Genomic DNA, 16,745 nt, shown 5'->3' on the forward strand with positions numbered 1-16,745 from the left:
CCTAGCTATCAATGCCACCACTACGGCGGAGCACATATATTCCGAAAGGCGTAATATTTTGTGTTGAAGCGCTATCAGCCATTCTACGGCTACGAGCACATTACATCTATGGTGGCCTACGAGAATGACCTTGTGCTGTATTGTCCCACGACTACCAGCAAGCATAATTGTGGATGTCTTTGACAGACAACCTCACAAGTTCAGTTCGAGAGAGATCAAACACAAACTGGACTAAGCTACTTGTTGGCCAAGGCTATACACTGTTTTGGCCTGGTGCTTCTTGTACCGAAAGATTGTCCAGGTCTCCAGCACGGCAACAAGTCAGCTTAAGGCATTTCAGATATCTTGTAGTCGCTAACATATACATCAAGAGTAGGCATATCCCGAAATACTCCGAGTAACGTGAGCCTTAGATATTCACTTGCAATCTGACATCGCTGGTTCACGTGAAGCTAGCACAGTGCCTTTAGAAAGGTGACACCATTAAAATCTCGTATCAAAGGACTAGTTGTTGGTAATACTCGCTGAAGCTGTGACAGTCACCCGGGGGATCACAGAATAAAGGGGATGCCATTGTTGTTCAGATAAATTTTCAAATGAACTTGTAGGTCTTTTGTCTGCATTTCTCAGTAATCAGAGGCGTATCTTAGGCACAGAAAGAACCGAAGTCATGTTAACTTAAATTCAGGTTGTAAAACGCCCCTAAGCAAACAGGAACTTTGACGCCGACGCAGAGTAATAGGATGTTTGAAAAGTATTCACTTACTGAATAAGTAGGAAGAGAGGCTAAACAAACTCCGTTTTGATTAGCAAGGAAAATGTGTGTTTGCGGACGACGTAAACTTGGCAAGGCAACATACTGGGCGGTTTCTGAGGAACTATCCACCAATCTAGTCAAATGCAAACACTTTCATTGACAAAACACTGAGTGGAGGGTATTTTGTGGAGAGTAGACTGGAACGGTGAAAAGCCAAAGTTTATATTCTAGGTGTTTTACCTTGGATGACAATGAGGCAAAGGCATACAACATGTGGGTCGCATAAAAAGTTTTAAGAATATTTTATACCGTGCAGCGCTTGGTTGTGCTTTGCATCGGAAAGACTGCACCATAGAAACTGATCACGTTTACCCAATATTTTAGGTATAAGATGCATCGGATTTTTTTATATTGCGAAATACTAAATAGTGCAATTTGGATGTGAACAGAGACTTTATATGGGAATTATACGGGGACAGAATAACCGTCACAGACAGAGGTACCAAGTGTGATTATTTGTGCTTCACTGCACGTTAATTTATTTCAGTAAACCTCTGTGAGGTAGAAAAGGGAGAAATAAGGCAAGGATTTGGGCTGTGGCCAGCCCCAAATAGAGGAGTAAGGTGCCTTTAACTGCAACACTTAATTGGCAGTATAGACAGAAACTGGAAGCATAAACCCAGTTGATTTTTGTTAGCAACCATATTGTTTATCGTCTCCATCCAAGTACACTAGAATTCAAGTGAACCAAATCCTGGAAGGCTCATACTTTTCGTAACAATATCAATGGCTTTCTACATAGTCAAAATCTGTCCATCTCTTGGACTACATCACATCCAATTGGGAAAAACACAACGACCTCCCTGGTAGACTGTGCCTCAAAATGTGTAAAATCTGGCCGAGCCAATTGAGCTTGCAGTACCGGTTGCATCCTTTTAGTAGGGCGAACTCTGTTCCAGTATAACCAGACGATCCCTCCCATTTTGAGCACTTTCTAGATTTCGGGTTGTTCACTTCAAAATACCACCACACTCGCATGCGAACGGTCTTTATATACGGGGTTTTAAGGAATCAAACTCTTCCAGTAGCGCTACTGCTCTGCAACTAGGTAGGGTAACCGACTAGGTGAGGGAACAACTTTAGGTCGCCAACGTTCTTCCTTTTGCTCATGGCACCAAGTGTACGTGGAAACTTCGGAAATTTGCTGCAACAACAGCATTCATTGAAGCTTTTAAACGCCGTAGTCGAAAACACATGTGTGTTAAGTAAACGACTTAAAACGTTGACCCAACTTAAAGGGTGCTAGTCATAGACAATAATCAAACTTCACTAATTAACCCATTTCCGCTCCAGTGTAAATACAGGCTAGGACTGACATAAGCTTCTAAGCTTTCTTCTCATATCCATCGTCACCTGAGGCTAAACCTGGGTTAGGATAAGGATTTCACAATAGAATTCCTGAATTCAAAGGAAACTCTGCAGCATACAGCAACACAGGATATAAAATGTTTCCAATGGAAATAACCAAGAGATCAGTGGAGACATTGGCATCAATGGCCTGGTTTTACAACTTCAAACGGCAATATTGTACCAGAAATCATCTTGTCCACACTACTTCTGTTGTTTCCTTTATGCAAGTCTACACACCACGGTGGTAACTGCGAATGAAGCTGACGCAGGGCAAAAATTCGGTCCCTTGGTGAGAAGCTGGAAACTAAACAAGGGCTTCCGTTTTCTCCGTTCAGTTACTGGAGGGTCGGAAACACTTAGCCTACCTTTCTGTGTTTAAGGTTCTCATAATCAACGCTGGGCTACATAACAAACGTTCACTGTCAAATGTCATCCTGAATCACCATCACGCAATTAATCCACAGCACCAGTTGCATTGGAGGGATTTTCAAGTTGCGGGATCATACCATAGGGATCTTTTGACGCCTCAAGCATCCCAATATTTTACGGGCCAAGTTGTCCGGCATTTTCCAGAGTTGATAGTCCTGAAGCCCGTAATACCAAACGCTTAGCACAACGTTTGATACGTGGAAAAAAATTTGCAGGATGGCAGCGGCGCTGTGATACATAGCGTAACACGTGATCTTACCATGGCAGCATGCAGTTGAACAGACGGAAAAAATAAGTCTGCTGTATGAGCGTATAATCCGAGTAAGGCTGCAAGCAACGCTACAGTCAACTAACTATGAAGAGGCAATCTCTCAGTACCTGTTGATGTCAGAATTTGAGAGCTTTTGCCTGCACAATTGGACAGTTTCAAGTCAGAAATCATTAATCTTTGAATACACATACCTATTTAATTGCATAAATTTTGTTCACTCCATCAACGTCTAGCGTTGCACGAACCAAGCAAGGACCAGTTAAAACAGAGTGGTTAGCTTTCGAAGGCAAACATTATGCAAAGTAAAAGACCATACACATGTTTGGCGTAGTAATATGATGTATGTAGGTTTAGATAATATCTCCTTTCTTGCATTTTCATCGCGGAATTTTAATTTCAAAACACAAATAGTCCCCAAAAGGGTGTAACAGCTGAGCGAATATTTGCTTAACCCAATGATCTAGTGGTCATGGTGAATTCCTTTCTTTGATGTCCTCATTATCGTTTTCCGTGTGTGCCATATGTCGCGCCTTTTCTGCTATTTTTCACCGTTAGTCTCTTGATGTCTATCTTAGGTCTTCGCATATTTAAAGCTTTGTTGTTTTCTCCTATCATCCCTTTGAGTTCCTTGTTGCCTTAGAAGAAGTGACCGTAGTCATGGTTGTGGCAAGCTTCCAGTTTTAAGCCAAACAGCTGCACAGGTGATGGACACAAAGGGCAGAGGTGTTTTCTTTTAAACTTGTGTTCCTGATGATAGCATAATGCAGAAATTACATTCTTTTCCCAACGTAACGTCGCCGGTTATCCGTTATGTTGAATGTCACATTTAAAAACAGCTTCTAATGAATGCACTGTGTTCAGTGAGGTAAGAGAGCTATTCACTACTGATACTGAGGGCCGGAATATGCATTATTCCGGTAAAACGGTTTAATTTAAACAACTATATGAGGGCTTAAATGAGCACAAGTTTTGTGTACAAAACTTAACCCACAAACATTCAAAAATAGGCCAGGAATATAGTACATTTTTTAGCACAGTTGAGCTAAAAATGACATGACAAAAAACTTGTTGCAAACATGTCAAACTTAAGACCCTTACTCTAAGGTGATAACTTTTCCAAAACCGAAATGTCTGACTAGTGTCTCCTACCATTCAGATATACTGACACAACAAAGAATCTGACCAATGTAAAAAGAGAATTCTTATATAATGCGCTGAGCTTTTTCAAACAGATACACAAAATTCAGCTTATAAATCTTGTGTGTGACCACTGTGATGGCATATCTGGCCAAATTATTTCTACAGCTGTCCAAAAACACTTTTTTAGGTCACCAGAAGCCAACTACATGCAAGACCTACGTTTTTTTCACTCACTGATCGGAGAATTATAAGCCTCACCATTATCCACTGACAGGACGGGCCCCCGTTCAAAATTAGAAAAAACGTCTTGATGTTTCGTGATCATATTTTGGCTCACTACCTCAAAACAAAACAGCGTGACGACGATATACGAAACAGTTTTACGACTACTGCATAGCTCAGTCTACACCTTTTATTGCTGTCTATTTGCAGTGATTAGGGCACTGCTGGTCAATCTACGATACCATAGTTCCATTGCTTATGTGCTTATGACACTGAAAGAATCACAAATCTTGCGCATTACACGAAATGTTTTGGTATAAAATGCAGTCTTCATAACCGATGGTTATTGGAGTGCCAGATGCACGTCATATCCCTGATGAAAAACTCTTTTGTTCGATTTTGCTACGGCCTATGTAGACACAACACCATTGCAGTGATAGCCCACGCACCGCTGTTTTGCACCGGACGGTTCGTTTAATTAGATGAAAAGTTGACGGCGGTTTGAAGTTGAACACTGCAATATCACACCTCTTGTTTACATGACCGAAAAAGCGTCTAAACCTTATAACTGACCTTTAGATTGGCACCTTACAAACTACACTAACATCCGTTCATCCTGGTTCCGGGATTTGTTCGCACAAAATCGTCTCATTTTTGCCACGTGGAAACATATTTCCAAACTCCAGAACGCTTAGGTAGGTTATCTGACCTGTATAATTATGTGGTGAAATTGTGATCCTTGGCAATCTGCTTAGCTAATTTTTAGCTTCACCTATTTCAGATGCAACTGGAAGAGTATATACCTTCAAAATTGCCCGTTGTCCCTGCGCAAAATAACTTTCACACGGAAAGTCTGACATGGAGTGCAAAACAGAAGCTCTCAAGTCGGTAAGCTGAAGTATGATATAAGTTGTTTACCGTTTTAGAAAACTCGCGTTTGATGCGGATGCCTTAGAGTCCACACGGTTGAACTTACACAGCAGGCTAACGAAAGAGGATACGTATGCGTCTCCCTGCGAGCTCGAGACACAAGATTTTCCAGAACGTGTAAGTTTTCCACATTCAGGCTTTTCTATCAGCCATATGACGGAAGTTAATGTATCAACCAATTCGGTGGATACCTCTCTATTATGGGCAGATTTCTTGAAACGCTAGCTTATATAAACGCATTTTGAAGGTCAAAAACTACGATAACATCAGAGCGAGGTCTACTTTATCATACAACTGGATAATACTGACAGCGATGCCCCCCAAGTCACTTAAACTTTCTCTCCCAAATTAATCAGGTTCCCGAAGTAGTCGACCAACCAGCAGGACTTCATTGCGATACAAAATCCTGTGTTCCTCATGGACAATTTTGCCCCTGCTGTGAGCCCAAGTATCCCCCAACGCGACTGGAGCTACCTCCAACACCACCATCCTTACACCTGAGTTCCCCGCCCGACTGTTCTTTGCCATACATCCCTAAAAGAACCTCGCCTACTCCACCTGACAGTAATCAATCTGATAGATCAGTGGAGCAGTTGAAGAATCGGCAAAACATACTCCAGGTAATGCATTTTTAAGAGGTTCCGAAAGTTTATGGACTGCATTCCACTGTGTACTTTACCATACTGATTATGATGCCTAATGCTGAAGTTCAGAATCTCTTTTCACTACGTTATGAGTACCGCAAATAAGAACGACGCCTAAAACCCATTTGTGTATGTAGTTTTTAACTTTCCTGTGTTGCGGAAAGAACCGTTTGCTGTGTAAGCATGATGCTCATTTCTTGTGGATGCAAGAGTTTGGTCTTTGTACTCAATTGCTCATCTGTAAAACTTTTTCGCTGTCTACCTGCCATAAACCTTGAGGGAAGTACTAGAACTGAGCTACTGCCAAGTCTCACAAGCCAAGTAGGTACCTTTAGGATTTCGGAGTTGTGTTCGAGCCCCGGACATTCCAACTAGTGTACCCACGCCCTAACCATTTCGACCTCCCAAACGGGTTCGGTATCCATCCGAAAACTTGGGTCAAGGTATAACTTGTCCGAGCAGCTCAAGGCCATACTGTCAACTATAGTGAGTCCGGCATATCATGTGCCCTCTACAGTGTCTCCGGTTCTTAGTCGTTGCAACTGGGAACAAATGCCACACAATCAGAACCATACCTTCCACATCAAATGCTTTGCAGTCTCCTGGGCGGTTTTGTGCAGACTGATTGAGGCTGTCTGTAACTCTGAACGGGACAATGCGTCCGTTTATAGTCTTTGTCAAGCGAAACATGACTTTCACTGCAAACTTTTGACTGACTGGGGTTTTGGAACCAAGAAAAAACAAGTTTTGCTCGGTTTGGACAAATTTCCACTTGCTATTACAATTTTCTGGTACTAGAACTGCAAGCGCTTTATTTCAATAGACGATAGACTTTAGAGAAAAATGTTGGTAGCTCAGGTAGCGTAGATGGTGGTCGTTGGCTTGTTCGCTGAGCTGGGCAATTTGATTGCAACTGGGAGGAGACTATGCACACGAATAAAGGTACACAACACGGCCGTCAGGAGGCATGACCCCCTGTCCTTGATATCCATACACGAGGACCAAGAGGGCCACAAATTCAACTTGGAAGACGCAAAAATTTTGGCATACGGAGGCACGAGACACGGAAGAGAATTTCTGGAAGCATGGTACTCCACGGCAGATTCGATCAACCGGTGCATCGAACTGGACCCAATTTACGCGCCCCTACGTGCAAAAGACCAACATCTCAAACGGAAATCTCAAGGAAGACCGAATATTGAACTCACAAACAACGAAACAAGTAACTCCTTGGAAGTAAATCAATAAAGGTCACAACCCGGAACTGGAAAGGACAAAGGTCACTCTAGCATCGACCAGATTATGACGGCAGGGGGTGCTAAGCTCAGAGGTCACGTGAGCATCGGCGAATGAGGACACAGGACAACGGAGCAACCAATGGAATCGCCCGACCGAACAACTAATCGCGATCAAAGGTCATCCTCTGCCAGCAGCACGTATATTAGCACACGCACAACACTACCCAACGCACAACCACCAACCCACCGCTACGCACTCCTACATAGACTGTTAATGTTGTGCGAAGATTTGAGAATCTCTTCAGCTAAGGCTAGATCAATTCAGCCCGTGCTGGAAAGCCGCTCTATCCTTTTTAGGGATATGCATTTTACGACCCAGTGAATATCAGCTGACACATAAATAGTTCAAATGGGAGAATAATTTACATGACGAGTAAACCCTCCGTTTGAGGAGCCGTCGCCTAATGTGCCAGTCACCACGTGACGCGGTAATGTGGATTCTGCTGTTGAAGGATAAGTGGCGCTCGACTCTGCCTTAGTGTGAATTGGTTACACTGCCGCTAGACCGGATGTCGTGGGTACGAAACTCCCTGAAGGTTTGTAAGCCGTACACTGATGACGATTCCTAGTCGGACTGAAACAGCTGCCGCGCGGTTCTAGGGTTTTTGAAACTGAACGGAGCTGACGCTTCCTCACATGCACTTCATTCTTGGGTTGAGTAGCAAGATCGTCCTTGCAACAGATCTCCACATCGTGTGTGTTCGCTCAGCTGATTCCCACTATGACCGTTTCGCATAAATGCATTCGACCAACGTGTTCTACAATAACTGCTACGTCCTCCAAGCTGACAACAGACGGGCCAGTTAAACCAATGTTTTCGCCGTAATAAAACGAACCCAATTTTGGAGGTTGCTCTTGATGAAAAAAGAAACAGTTTCAAAGTACATACAGTTTGCTTTCCACACTCATACTTGACTACTTATTGTTAAACGCGCATGTTCATACGTCTTTGCTGCCCAATAGCCCCAGAACTTTCCAAGATTTTCGTTTTTCTCAAAAAGCGTACAGGAAGTAGCGAATATGCACTCATTCGCAAACTAATTTAGTTTTTTCGAGAGACTCGCCTGGAACCCAGCTGGATCTCTCGTTTGTGATGTGTCTAGGCAACAGAGTGTGCTGCACCAGGCCGCCTCATGTTTCAGTCGCTATGATATTCGAGATATCGCGATACATGTATATCTTTGTAATATACTACTCATAGGGTTGCTAAAAATCCGTCGACAACCCACGACCGGTATTGCCCTTTTTGGGGCTCATGAGGTAGGCGCAGTACTGCACGAATAAGCGAATATGCACTCATTTGCAAACTAATTTGTTTCTTCCAGAGACTCACCTGGAGCCACCTCGGAAGACCAAATTAGTTTGCAAATGAGTGTATATTCGCTAATTTCATGTATTTTGGTTTCAAGTGGAACACAAGGTTGACGGAAACCCGGGGACTGTGCCTACTTGATGAGTCCCAAAAATGGCAAAACCGGTCGTGAGTTGTCAACGGATTTTCAGAAACCTTATGAGTAGTACAGGAAGTAGGTTTATGAACAAGTCATCCGTAAGAATGCGGCACGACTCACCATACATTTGCTTTGACTGTCGACACAGCATACATACAAATGTTTCCCCCACACCGCGGTTGAACCTTAAATGCCCGTAGCTAGACCATCTAATGGATAATCGATAATCAGGCATCGGTGATCGGGCATGGCGACGTAGATATTCTTTTTTGAGAGTACCATCATAAAAAAAAATACGGAGATGTGGAGTTTACGCTTTCAATAGTGTTTAGATCAGTGGTTTCATATCGATCGAGGGTTTAATGCGAACGATTCGCAACTCGTGTCTCATTGTTTTGCCAACTCTCTCTTGTCACATCTCTCGTAAGTGTTTGGCATAAAGTCGGCGTGCACGATGTACTAGTTCTAAATCGGAGGTATTCATTGGCTCTCTCGTTCACAAAAAACATACTGGATGAATAGATTTTGCCTATTCTTGTGACTCCTCAGTTCTGGAACAATGAAATGAAATGGAACTATGAACTCACGCCCTGGCATCAGCCACCCCAGCTTTTCAGAGTCCTGCCGATGTTAGTCTCTAGTAGCACACCATCGCCCAATCAAAAGACTGTCCTGAACTCCACCGCCCACATCTAGGTATTGATTTTTTCTATCACAATTCAGTCAGTCCGCCCATCGCAGAAGAAGTGAGCACTACTTAGCTCCCTGTTGGTCACACTGATAGAGGAAGTCAGGATGCACAAATATTGCACGACGTGTCTCACCCAGGAAATGACAAACTTTCTCAAGACCAAAACAAGAGATTCTTTCCCTAGTTAGTGACATTCAGAAAAGCACTATTGCACCTAAGCAACGCAGCGAATATGCATTTTGATAAATTGGCAGACAAAAATTGCTCTAGAATGTTGCGACTTTCACAGCGGGAAAAGTTTTGGTACTTTCGAATTCTGCTTTGATCGTTTTTAAACGAATCGATATTCTTCGATCGAGTTATCATGTGGCTCACCATTTACTTACTTGCACGTACTCACCTAGCATGTTTCCGGTGGACCCTTCGTCAAAGTCTACTGATGCGTTCAGACATGCGCGACATCCTCTCCGACTAGTTTCCTTACTAGACATCAGGACAAAACACGTATTCGAGTAAAAATCGTCTAAACTGACTCCATCCAGCTCTGTTTACTTCAGATCTTTGCGAAACTTCGAAATCGCCCCCTTCCTTGGGGGAATGTCCGTAAGATACAGAGCAGGACCGGTACTATCATGATGAAAACTACCCAAGAGACAGATGGGAATTCCTGAAATATGAGTATACCATGATTCGGACAGGCAGAGGAGCCAAGGAGGGCAAACGCCACTTATTTTGTAGTTCGATAACCCGTTCCTTAGTTTACAGGTCTATCTTGTAGCCCAGTCTGCCGGTGCAACAATGACTCATCAGTGAGGGTGTAGTCTACTGCAATGTACAAACGTGCCCAAAGAATGCAGGCTATTCTTAAAGCTCGCTTATTTCCACCATGAATCTCTTAATTTCCCACCAGTAACGTAAGACACAACTTGCCAAAATAAATGAAGTATTGAAGTCTTTCAGTCTATTCTTAAAGCTCGCTTATTTCCACCACGAATCTCTTGATTTCCCACCAGTTACGTGAGAAAAAGACACAGTTTGCAAAATAAATGAAGTATTGAAGTCTTTCAGCTAAAATGACAGTTTGAAAATCGTTTACAGTTGAAAACGTATTGCCATCTGTTCCCAAGTTTTCCTGTTGTCCTTTTCATTCGACCCCAGGAACAACTTGCGCAACTCAAAGAACGTTTATCAGCGATTCAAGACACATGCATGGCTAAGCCTAGTCAAACTGTGGCTAAAACTCGCGAGCGTGATGTTGAAGAGCATTTGGCTGCACGATCACGAAAGAAAATCACTGGTCCAGTCACCACTGCACCACAAGGAGCGGCACCAAGACGGGTTCTCCCGATTACAACACGGTCGAAGCGTACTTCGCCAGTGCAGCCTGTAAAAGGTAAATTGATCTGACCAGCTGAGGCTAGTTGATTCGCCGTGGTTGAAAAAAAAACGATTCTAGGAATATTTTGGTGATGTTTTCATACGTCAGTGAATCACACCTTGCCCAATAGCTCCTGGCATTTACAGGATGTCTCATAATAGACGCAAAAAATGATATTCATGTTAAAACTTTAACATCAATTTTATCATTTATCATTTTTTATATAAACATACACACATTATGAAGTTTTGCTGCAGAAAAATGGCATTACAAAAGATTTTGAAAAAAAGACAGCTCCTTTCTCTTAAAACATGTGGGAGGCGGTATGAGATGTGAGACACAGCATGTTTAACTTTTTCATGTTTTAACTTTTTCGTGCACACTCCTCTTCAATTCTTGCTCTTAACTCCACCAAATTCTTCGGTTTTTTTTTCTGATATAANTATTTTCATGGTATACGCGAGCATTGATCATTCCCCAAAACCAGTTATCCAGAGGTGTGAGATTGGGGGACTGCGAGCCACGAGCAATCACTGTCTCATCAGAAAATTGCTCTCGGAGTTAAGTTCTCAGTTGGTCTGAGTAGTGGGGTGGGGAGCCATCTTGTTGAAAGACGGTCAGTGACTTCGTGTGCTGCTTGAGTTGCGGGATAACATGCGTCTGCAGCATATGGAGGTAACTGTCGCCGTAAACCGTTAGCATCAAAGAAAAAGGGACACAGAATACAGTTTGAGGAGAATTCCATCCACACACAGAGAGATAAGGAAACGGATATTATGGGTGAGGTACTCGTGAGGAGCTTCACGGGACCATATCACGCAATTGTGCTTGTTGATTACGCCAACCACAGAAAAATTTGCTTCATCGCTCCATAAGATGTTGGGAACGATTTCTTCATTGCCCAGCAGCCAGTTTTGTCTTCTTCCGTGATGTTTTGTAACAAAGTAAAATGATACGGGTATAGATGACGGTGGTGTCTCATAATACGATGCACGTTGGCGCGCGGAATGTCAGTCAACTGAGACACCTGAGTTATGGGCGAAGATGTCATGGTGCTCTGGGACTGAAGTTGCTCGACGGGATTCTGTACAATAGGCGCCCTTTCATCACTCAGAGACTTTCTCCCTTTGCCGGAAAAATACAATACAGATCCAGTGGACTCAAATTTCGCAATCAAGCGTGTAATGGTCGACCATGTTTGGTTTTGTAACCACGAAGTGCAGCGGTGGCGCTTTCACCAAGGGAATAATAGAGTTTCACAATTTCAGTGCGCTTACTGACAGCCATCGTGAACAAAAGAAATAATAATAATAATAATAATAATAATAAGTTGCACAAAAAACCTTCTTTATGTGGCTAAAAATACTGAAACATTTTACAATCCTTTCCTCATTACCTACGTTTACTTACCCAATTAAATTTTGCGTTTATTATAAGACGCTCTGTATGTAGCTGCGAAAGGTCATCTCCATACCTGGTTGGATTCCTTCGGTTTTCATTCTGAAAAGCAGGAGATACGGATATTTTTCTGGTGCATTCTGGATTTACTCTGTGTGGTTGTGAACAGATTCTTCCATTGAGTTTTTCCAGGTTCTGTAGGTTGAAGCAGTTAGTTGAAAGCAGCGAATGCATTACTGCATAGGTTGCGCTGGCTTGGTCACGTGCTGCGTATGCCAGTCGACCGACTTCCTCGAAGGGCTCTTTTCGCCCAACCATGTGAAGGGTGGAAGAGAGCCAGAGGCGGTCAAACAATGACTTGGCAGCGAAGTGTGAAAGCCATTACAAGCAAACTTAGCAGCGCTGGTCATTGCCGTCTTCCTGGATCGGAACCCCGAGACGGTCCACATCAATGTTTAGGGACATTGTTAGACATGGCCCAGTTGCGCTTTCAATGACGCTCGTGCATCCAAGCTATTGCCTTCAATTCACAGTCCCTTCCCAACCGCCCACCTAGCAGTCCACCTACAGTGCTGTACTGACGTACTAATTTACCAGCTCCTACCTTGAATACGCAGCTACCCTCTCCCCCGAATCACCAATGAACGAAACTGTGGCAGGTACAGTCACTGTGCGATAAGTACGCGGTTCTTACATCTGACACTGATGATGATGATGATGGTTACTGATAGCGTAAATTCAACTATCTTTAGGCTTTTTCCCAAAGTAATCATACTTATGTTTGGCCATCTGTATGGTTGCCGAGCGTCGTTTGGCTCTCGAGCTAATTTCAGTTCGATAATTTTCCCACTTCGACCAATTAAAGCAGAACACGCCGTGATTTGAACTCTTCAGGATAGTTAATGTGCCCACATCTCGCGGTAATCGGTGAAGAAGACAACGAGAACTTGCTTTAGTATTCGGATGGGCGGTGGTTCTGATGGAGGGTTTCTACAGAAAATCCACACGGTGGTATACACATTTCTATAGCCTCGACTCTTACGCGTAATGTGTTACGTCTACATAACAACGCATCACAGTATCCCGAATATTGTACCAACTGGATTCAGCTGGATTCAGTTGAGTCTCTTGACAAAACCAGTTGAAAGTGCAACTGGAGTTCAAGCAGAGCATAAGGTCGACGGAAACTCGGAAACTCCATCTTCATTATCGGCTTCAAGAAAGGTGAAGCCTCTAGCAGGCTGTCGATGAGTCTTTGGCGACATAGTTCACAGCATGGTGTGACGCACCATCAGCCCGTGTCAGGACGAGGGTTTGCTCATCTATTCCAACCATTTTCACCCAACTGGCCTCGACACAGTGAGTAGGGAGTAGGGTGAAATGAGAACTTCATCAGTCTCACTTTGGTTCTCCCAACGTTTTGAAAATGATTCTTTTGCGCAGAACATCAAGGACTAAAATTAGTGCTAGCTCTCAGCTCCTTAGCTTGGAAGTTGCTCGAACCACACGGAAATGCCTCATCCACACAGAAAGCGCCTGTTATTCAAAAACAGGTTCTGGTACGCAAAAAGAAAATAGCCTTTTTTCTTACTAAATGGTAGTATTGAAAGGGGTGTCGAATTACACGTTTGATTCGTGGACCACTTGTATTCGACTCACATAAATTTCGTTCAATTTTTTTCCATTTTGATTGAAATTAATCAGCACAGAGCACGCCGAGGAAGTTCCGCACATCCGTCGATAAACCGTCTACATTTGTGCAGTTCGGACTTCCTGCTGCCTATGATGAAGGCTCAGAAAAGATGAAAGCGTCTCGAAAAGAGATCCATCAAACGAATCATATGGAGGATCCCGAACGAAACCTTGCTGAATTGGCCTCAAAACTACAGTCTAGTCAAGCGGAACTAGATAGTAGGCTGATGAAGTTGGACGCTAACAAGTGAGTGTGCTTCAACGGCGACTGTACTAATGCATAAGTCTTCAAATATGTTGTCCAGTTCAACCCAACCGACTTCAAGTTCAGGTTTTTAAGTTTTCAATTCGATTGGAGTTCAGTATAGAAGCTTCGAAATTTACTTACTGAGTACTAAGTGTGGCAAGGTGTCAGTCACAGGGAATATCTTATCGAAAATTCGTTCCATTCGAACACTAGGACTCATTCAAACGCGGTTCCACGGATGAGTAGTCAGGGGTGATCGGTAAACCAGGAAAACTTTTGTGTTTGTCAGTTTTTTCTAACGTCAAAGCAAGAGTTAGATCACTATCGCAAGCACTGCTTTCCAGTCAAATTTGTCTCCCATTGCCTAGTCACACAACGACAATCGCTGTCTCAGAACCATAGCTCGTGTGGGTTGGTGTCAGCGAATCCGTAACGAGGCAGTTAGAAAGCGCGTTTTCGGTTGTGCAACGGGTACTTCCATTGAAGAATGTGTCCAGCACCAGAAGCTGCGTTGGTTCGAACACGTGTTGCGTATGCCGAACCATCGTTTGCCGATGAGAGTGCTGCTTCCCATGCCCGATTCAGAGTGGTGTAAACAGAGAGGTGGCCAATCCTTGACTTGACAGAGGATTATGAAGGAGATCACGAAACGCTTGGGTGCTGTCGGTGCTACTCGCCTTCCAGGATTGGGACGGCGTGATCCTCACTGTGCCTGGTTGGGGACGCTGCAAGATATGGCTGCCAACCGATGTCAGTGGCGTTATTGTTGCCAGTTTCTATCCAGATTGCCTGAGTGAATGTCTGGAGGTATAGGCACCTCGGAATGATTGTGGTAAGCTAGCACTAAGTCCCTTCCCCATCCATCTTCACTCTGTTCCTTACAATAATGCTTCCAAGTGAATCATGGTTGTATGGTAGTGAAGCATCGGTGTTGAACAATGATGTCGTGCTGTCTATGATGATGATGATGATGATGACGATGATGATGAGTAACCAAACAGATCTCCTACCACCAGCCTCCTTCAGTGGGCACACGTTTGTAAATTGCCTAGACACAGCTACCACAAATAATGTTTCATCGGAAGTCGGTGCTGTTTGAAGTTTGTGCTACGGAGTGCGCACTTCCATCATTGTTAGAGAAACACCACGTAGATTGCGTTGTGTACACGAAACCTCTACATCCTTTCCTTGTAGGCTTTCCTTACCGGAGAGATCGGACCAATTCATTTTCCACCAAAAAGAAATAATATCAATTCATTCTGGTCTCGAACGATTTGGTGTACAATCGAAACGCCAGACTCTCAGAAAAGGCCATACAGGATGCAATGGGGATCCGAATCCCCAGAAAAACATGGCGAACAGGTTTTCTCATAAACTAATACCAAGCGCCTAACAATCAGGACCAGCAAACTTATTCTAGAAAAATCGAGGAATGTTCCTTCTTATTCATGTGGTACAAACACTACGGTTACTCCTCAGAGCATTTTAAGGAGCGCTGCTGGGGGCTTAACTGCATTAAACAAAACGGATGTCTTTTAAATGACGTCTTTTTTGTATCGATTTTCTCGGAACTGGGTAAACACAAGTGACTCTAAATTGGTGAATGTGAAATCATATGCATCACTCGACAGAAAACACCATCATTTTTATGTAGATACTAAATATTTTGAATTATGGGGTTCCGTAAGTATTTCGTCGTGGCGTTCTTTGAATTAGAACTTTTTGGACACACCCATCCACCACCCACAGGTGATCTATGCCAAAGTCAAAGTTCTGCCTCATTCCCTAAGTATGTTTTGAGAAGTTACTCACCAGATTGCAACTTACGGGTTTGAACCTGACCTCTCCCTCGTGAAAACCAAACCTGAGATGAGACCGCACTTGGGAATCTGTTCAGCTGGCCTCTACACAGTGAGACATCTGTATTTCTGCTAGACCAGTTGTAACATGTTTGCTGCACATGACCAGAATTCAGTTTGCAACACGGTCAAGGAGATGTATTGCTAAAGTGAAACTCGAATCCGGTGCTCCCCCTCTTTGACGTGACCTTTCAAACAAGGGTGGTGTAAATTTGAATGTGATTCCCAAAAGGTTTTGTTCCAGGAACTCAAAAAGAAATTAACCAAAGTGGGTGACTAGTGTTCCGCGAGAACTGGAATAGCGTATGATCAAGAGCAATAGTACCCCGCATTTACGGCTATTTCTGAATTGTTCGGGGCTAACTTCGCCACGAAAGAGTGCCAGACTACGGCCGAAACCAGTGAGGCCTTAAGCAGTCAACCAATCTCCTAAAAACTATTCAGCTCTCTTGTTCACGTCATAAGCAGCAGCCTCATTCTTTAAACTAGTCTTTTGGGTTCTGACGAAAAAGCAGGGTAACTGGGAAATGGTATGCAAGATCGAAAGCCTTACTAATTGATCGTAACTATTCACCTGATCTGATCATTGCGCCAGCTAGTACAAGGATGATTAGCCAAGTTTTCTTTTCAGTCCAAAGATGACATCCAATTTTCGGCAAAAATGAACCCCATTTTTATTTAAAAAAAGCCATTTTTTCCGTTTTATACTAAGTCATTTTATTTCCTGCGGTAATTTCATCAGTGAAGCCTTACTCATCATCATCATCATCGTCATCATCATCATCATCATCATCATCATCATCATCATCATCATTATCATCATCATAGACAGCACGACATCATTGTTCAACACCGATGCTTCACTACCGTACAACCATGATTCACTTGGAAGCATTATTGTAAGGAACAGAGTGAAGATGGATGGGGA

General features: G+C 43.3%; 2 protein-coding genes across 2 annotated transcripts in view; one reads left to right on the forward strand and one right to left on the reverse strand.

Annotated features, from left to right (window-relative positions):
- Positions 1-14,590: 14,590 nt before the first annotated feature.
- Positions 14,591-16,745, forward strand: part of T265_09205 (hypothetical protein) — a gene marked incomplete at both ends in the record, with an annotated part of 4,331 nt that continues 2,176 nt past the window's right edge. Inside the window, 2 exons of the mRNA XM_009175218.1 lie at positions 14,591-14,751; positions 16,560-16,716. Of these exons, the coding sequence (XP_009173482.1) occupies positions 14,591-14,751; positions 16,560-16,716 (318 nt within the window). The remainder of the gene's footprint in view (positions 14,752-16,559; positions 16,717-16,745) is intronic.
- The window catches only part of T265_09204 (hypothetical protein), a gene marked incomplete at both ends in the record, with an annotated part of 3,804 nt that continues 1,686 nt past the window's right edge, over positions 14,628-16,745 (reverse strand). The window contains 2 exons of the mRNA XM_009175217.1: positions 14,628-14,759; positions 14,841-15,006. Coding sequence (XP_009173481.1) covers positions 14,628-14,759; positions 14,841-15,006 — 298 coding nt within the window. The remainder of the gene's footprint in view (positions 14,760-14,840; positions 15,007-16,745) is intronic.

The sequence above is a fragment of the Opisthorchis viverrini genome (assembly GCF_000715545.1).
Source record: "Opisthorchis viverrini unplaced genomic scaffold opera_v5_266, whole genome shotgun sequence".
Classification (NCBI taxonomy): Eukaryota; Metazoa; Platyhelminthes; class Trematoda; order Opisthorchiida; family Opisthorchiidae; genus Opisthorchis; species Opisthorchis viverrini.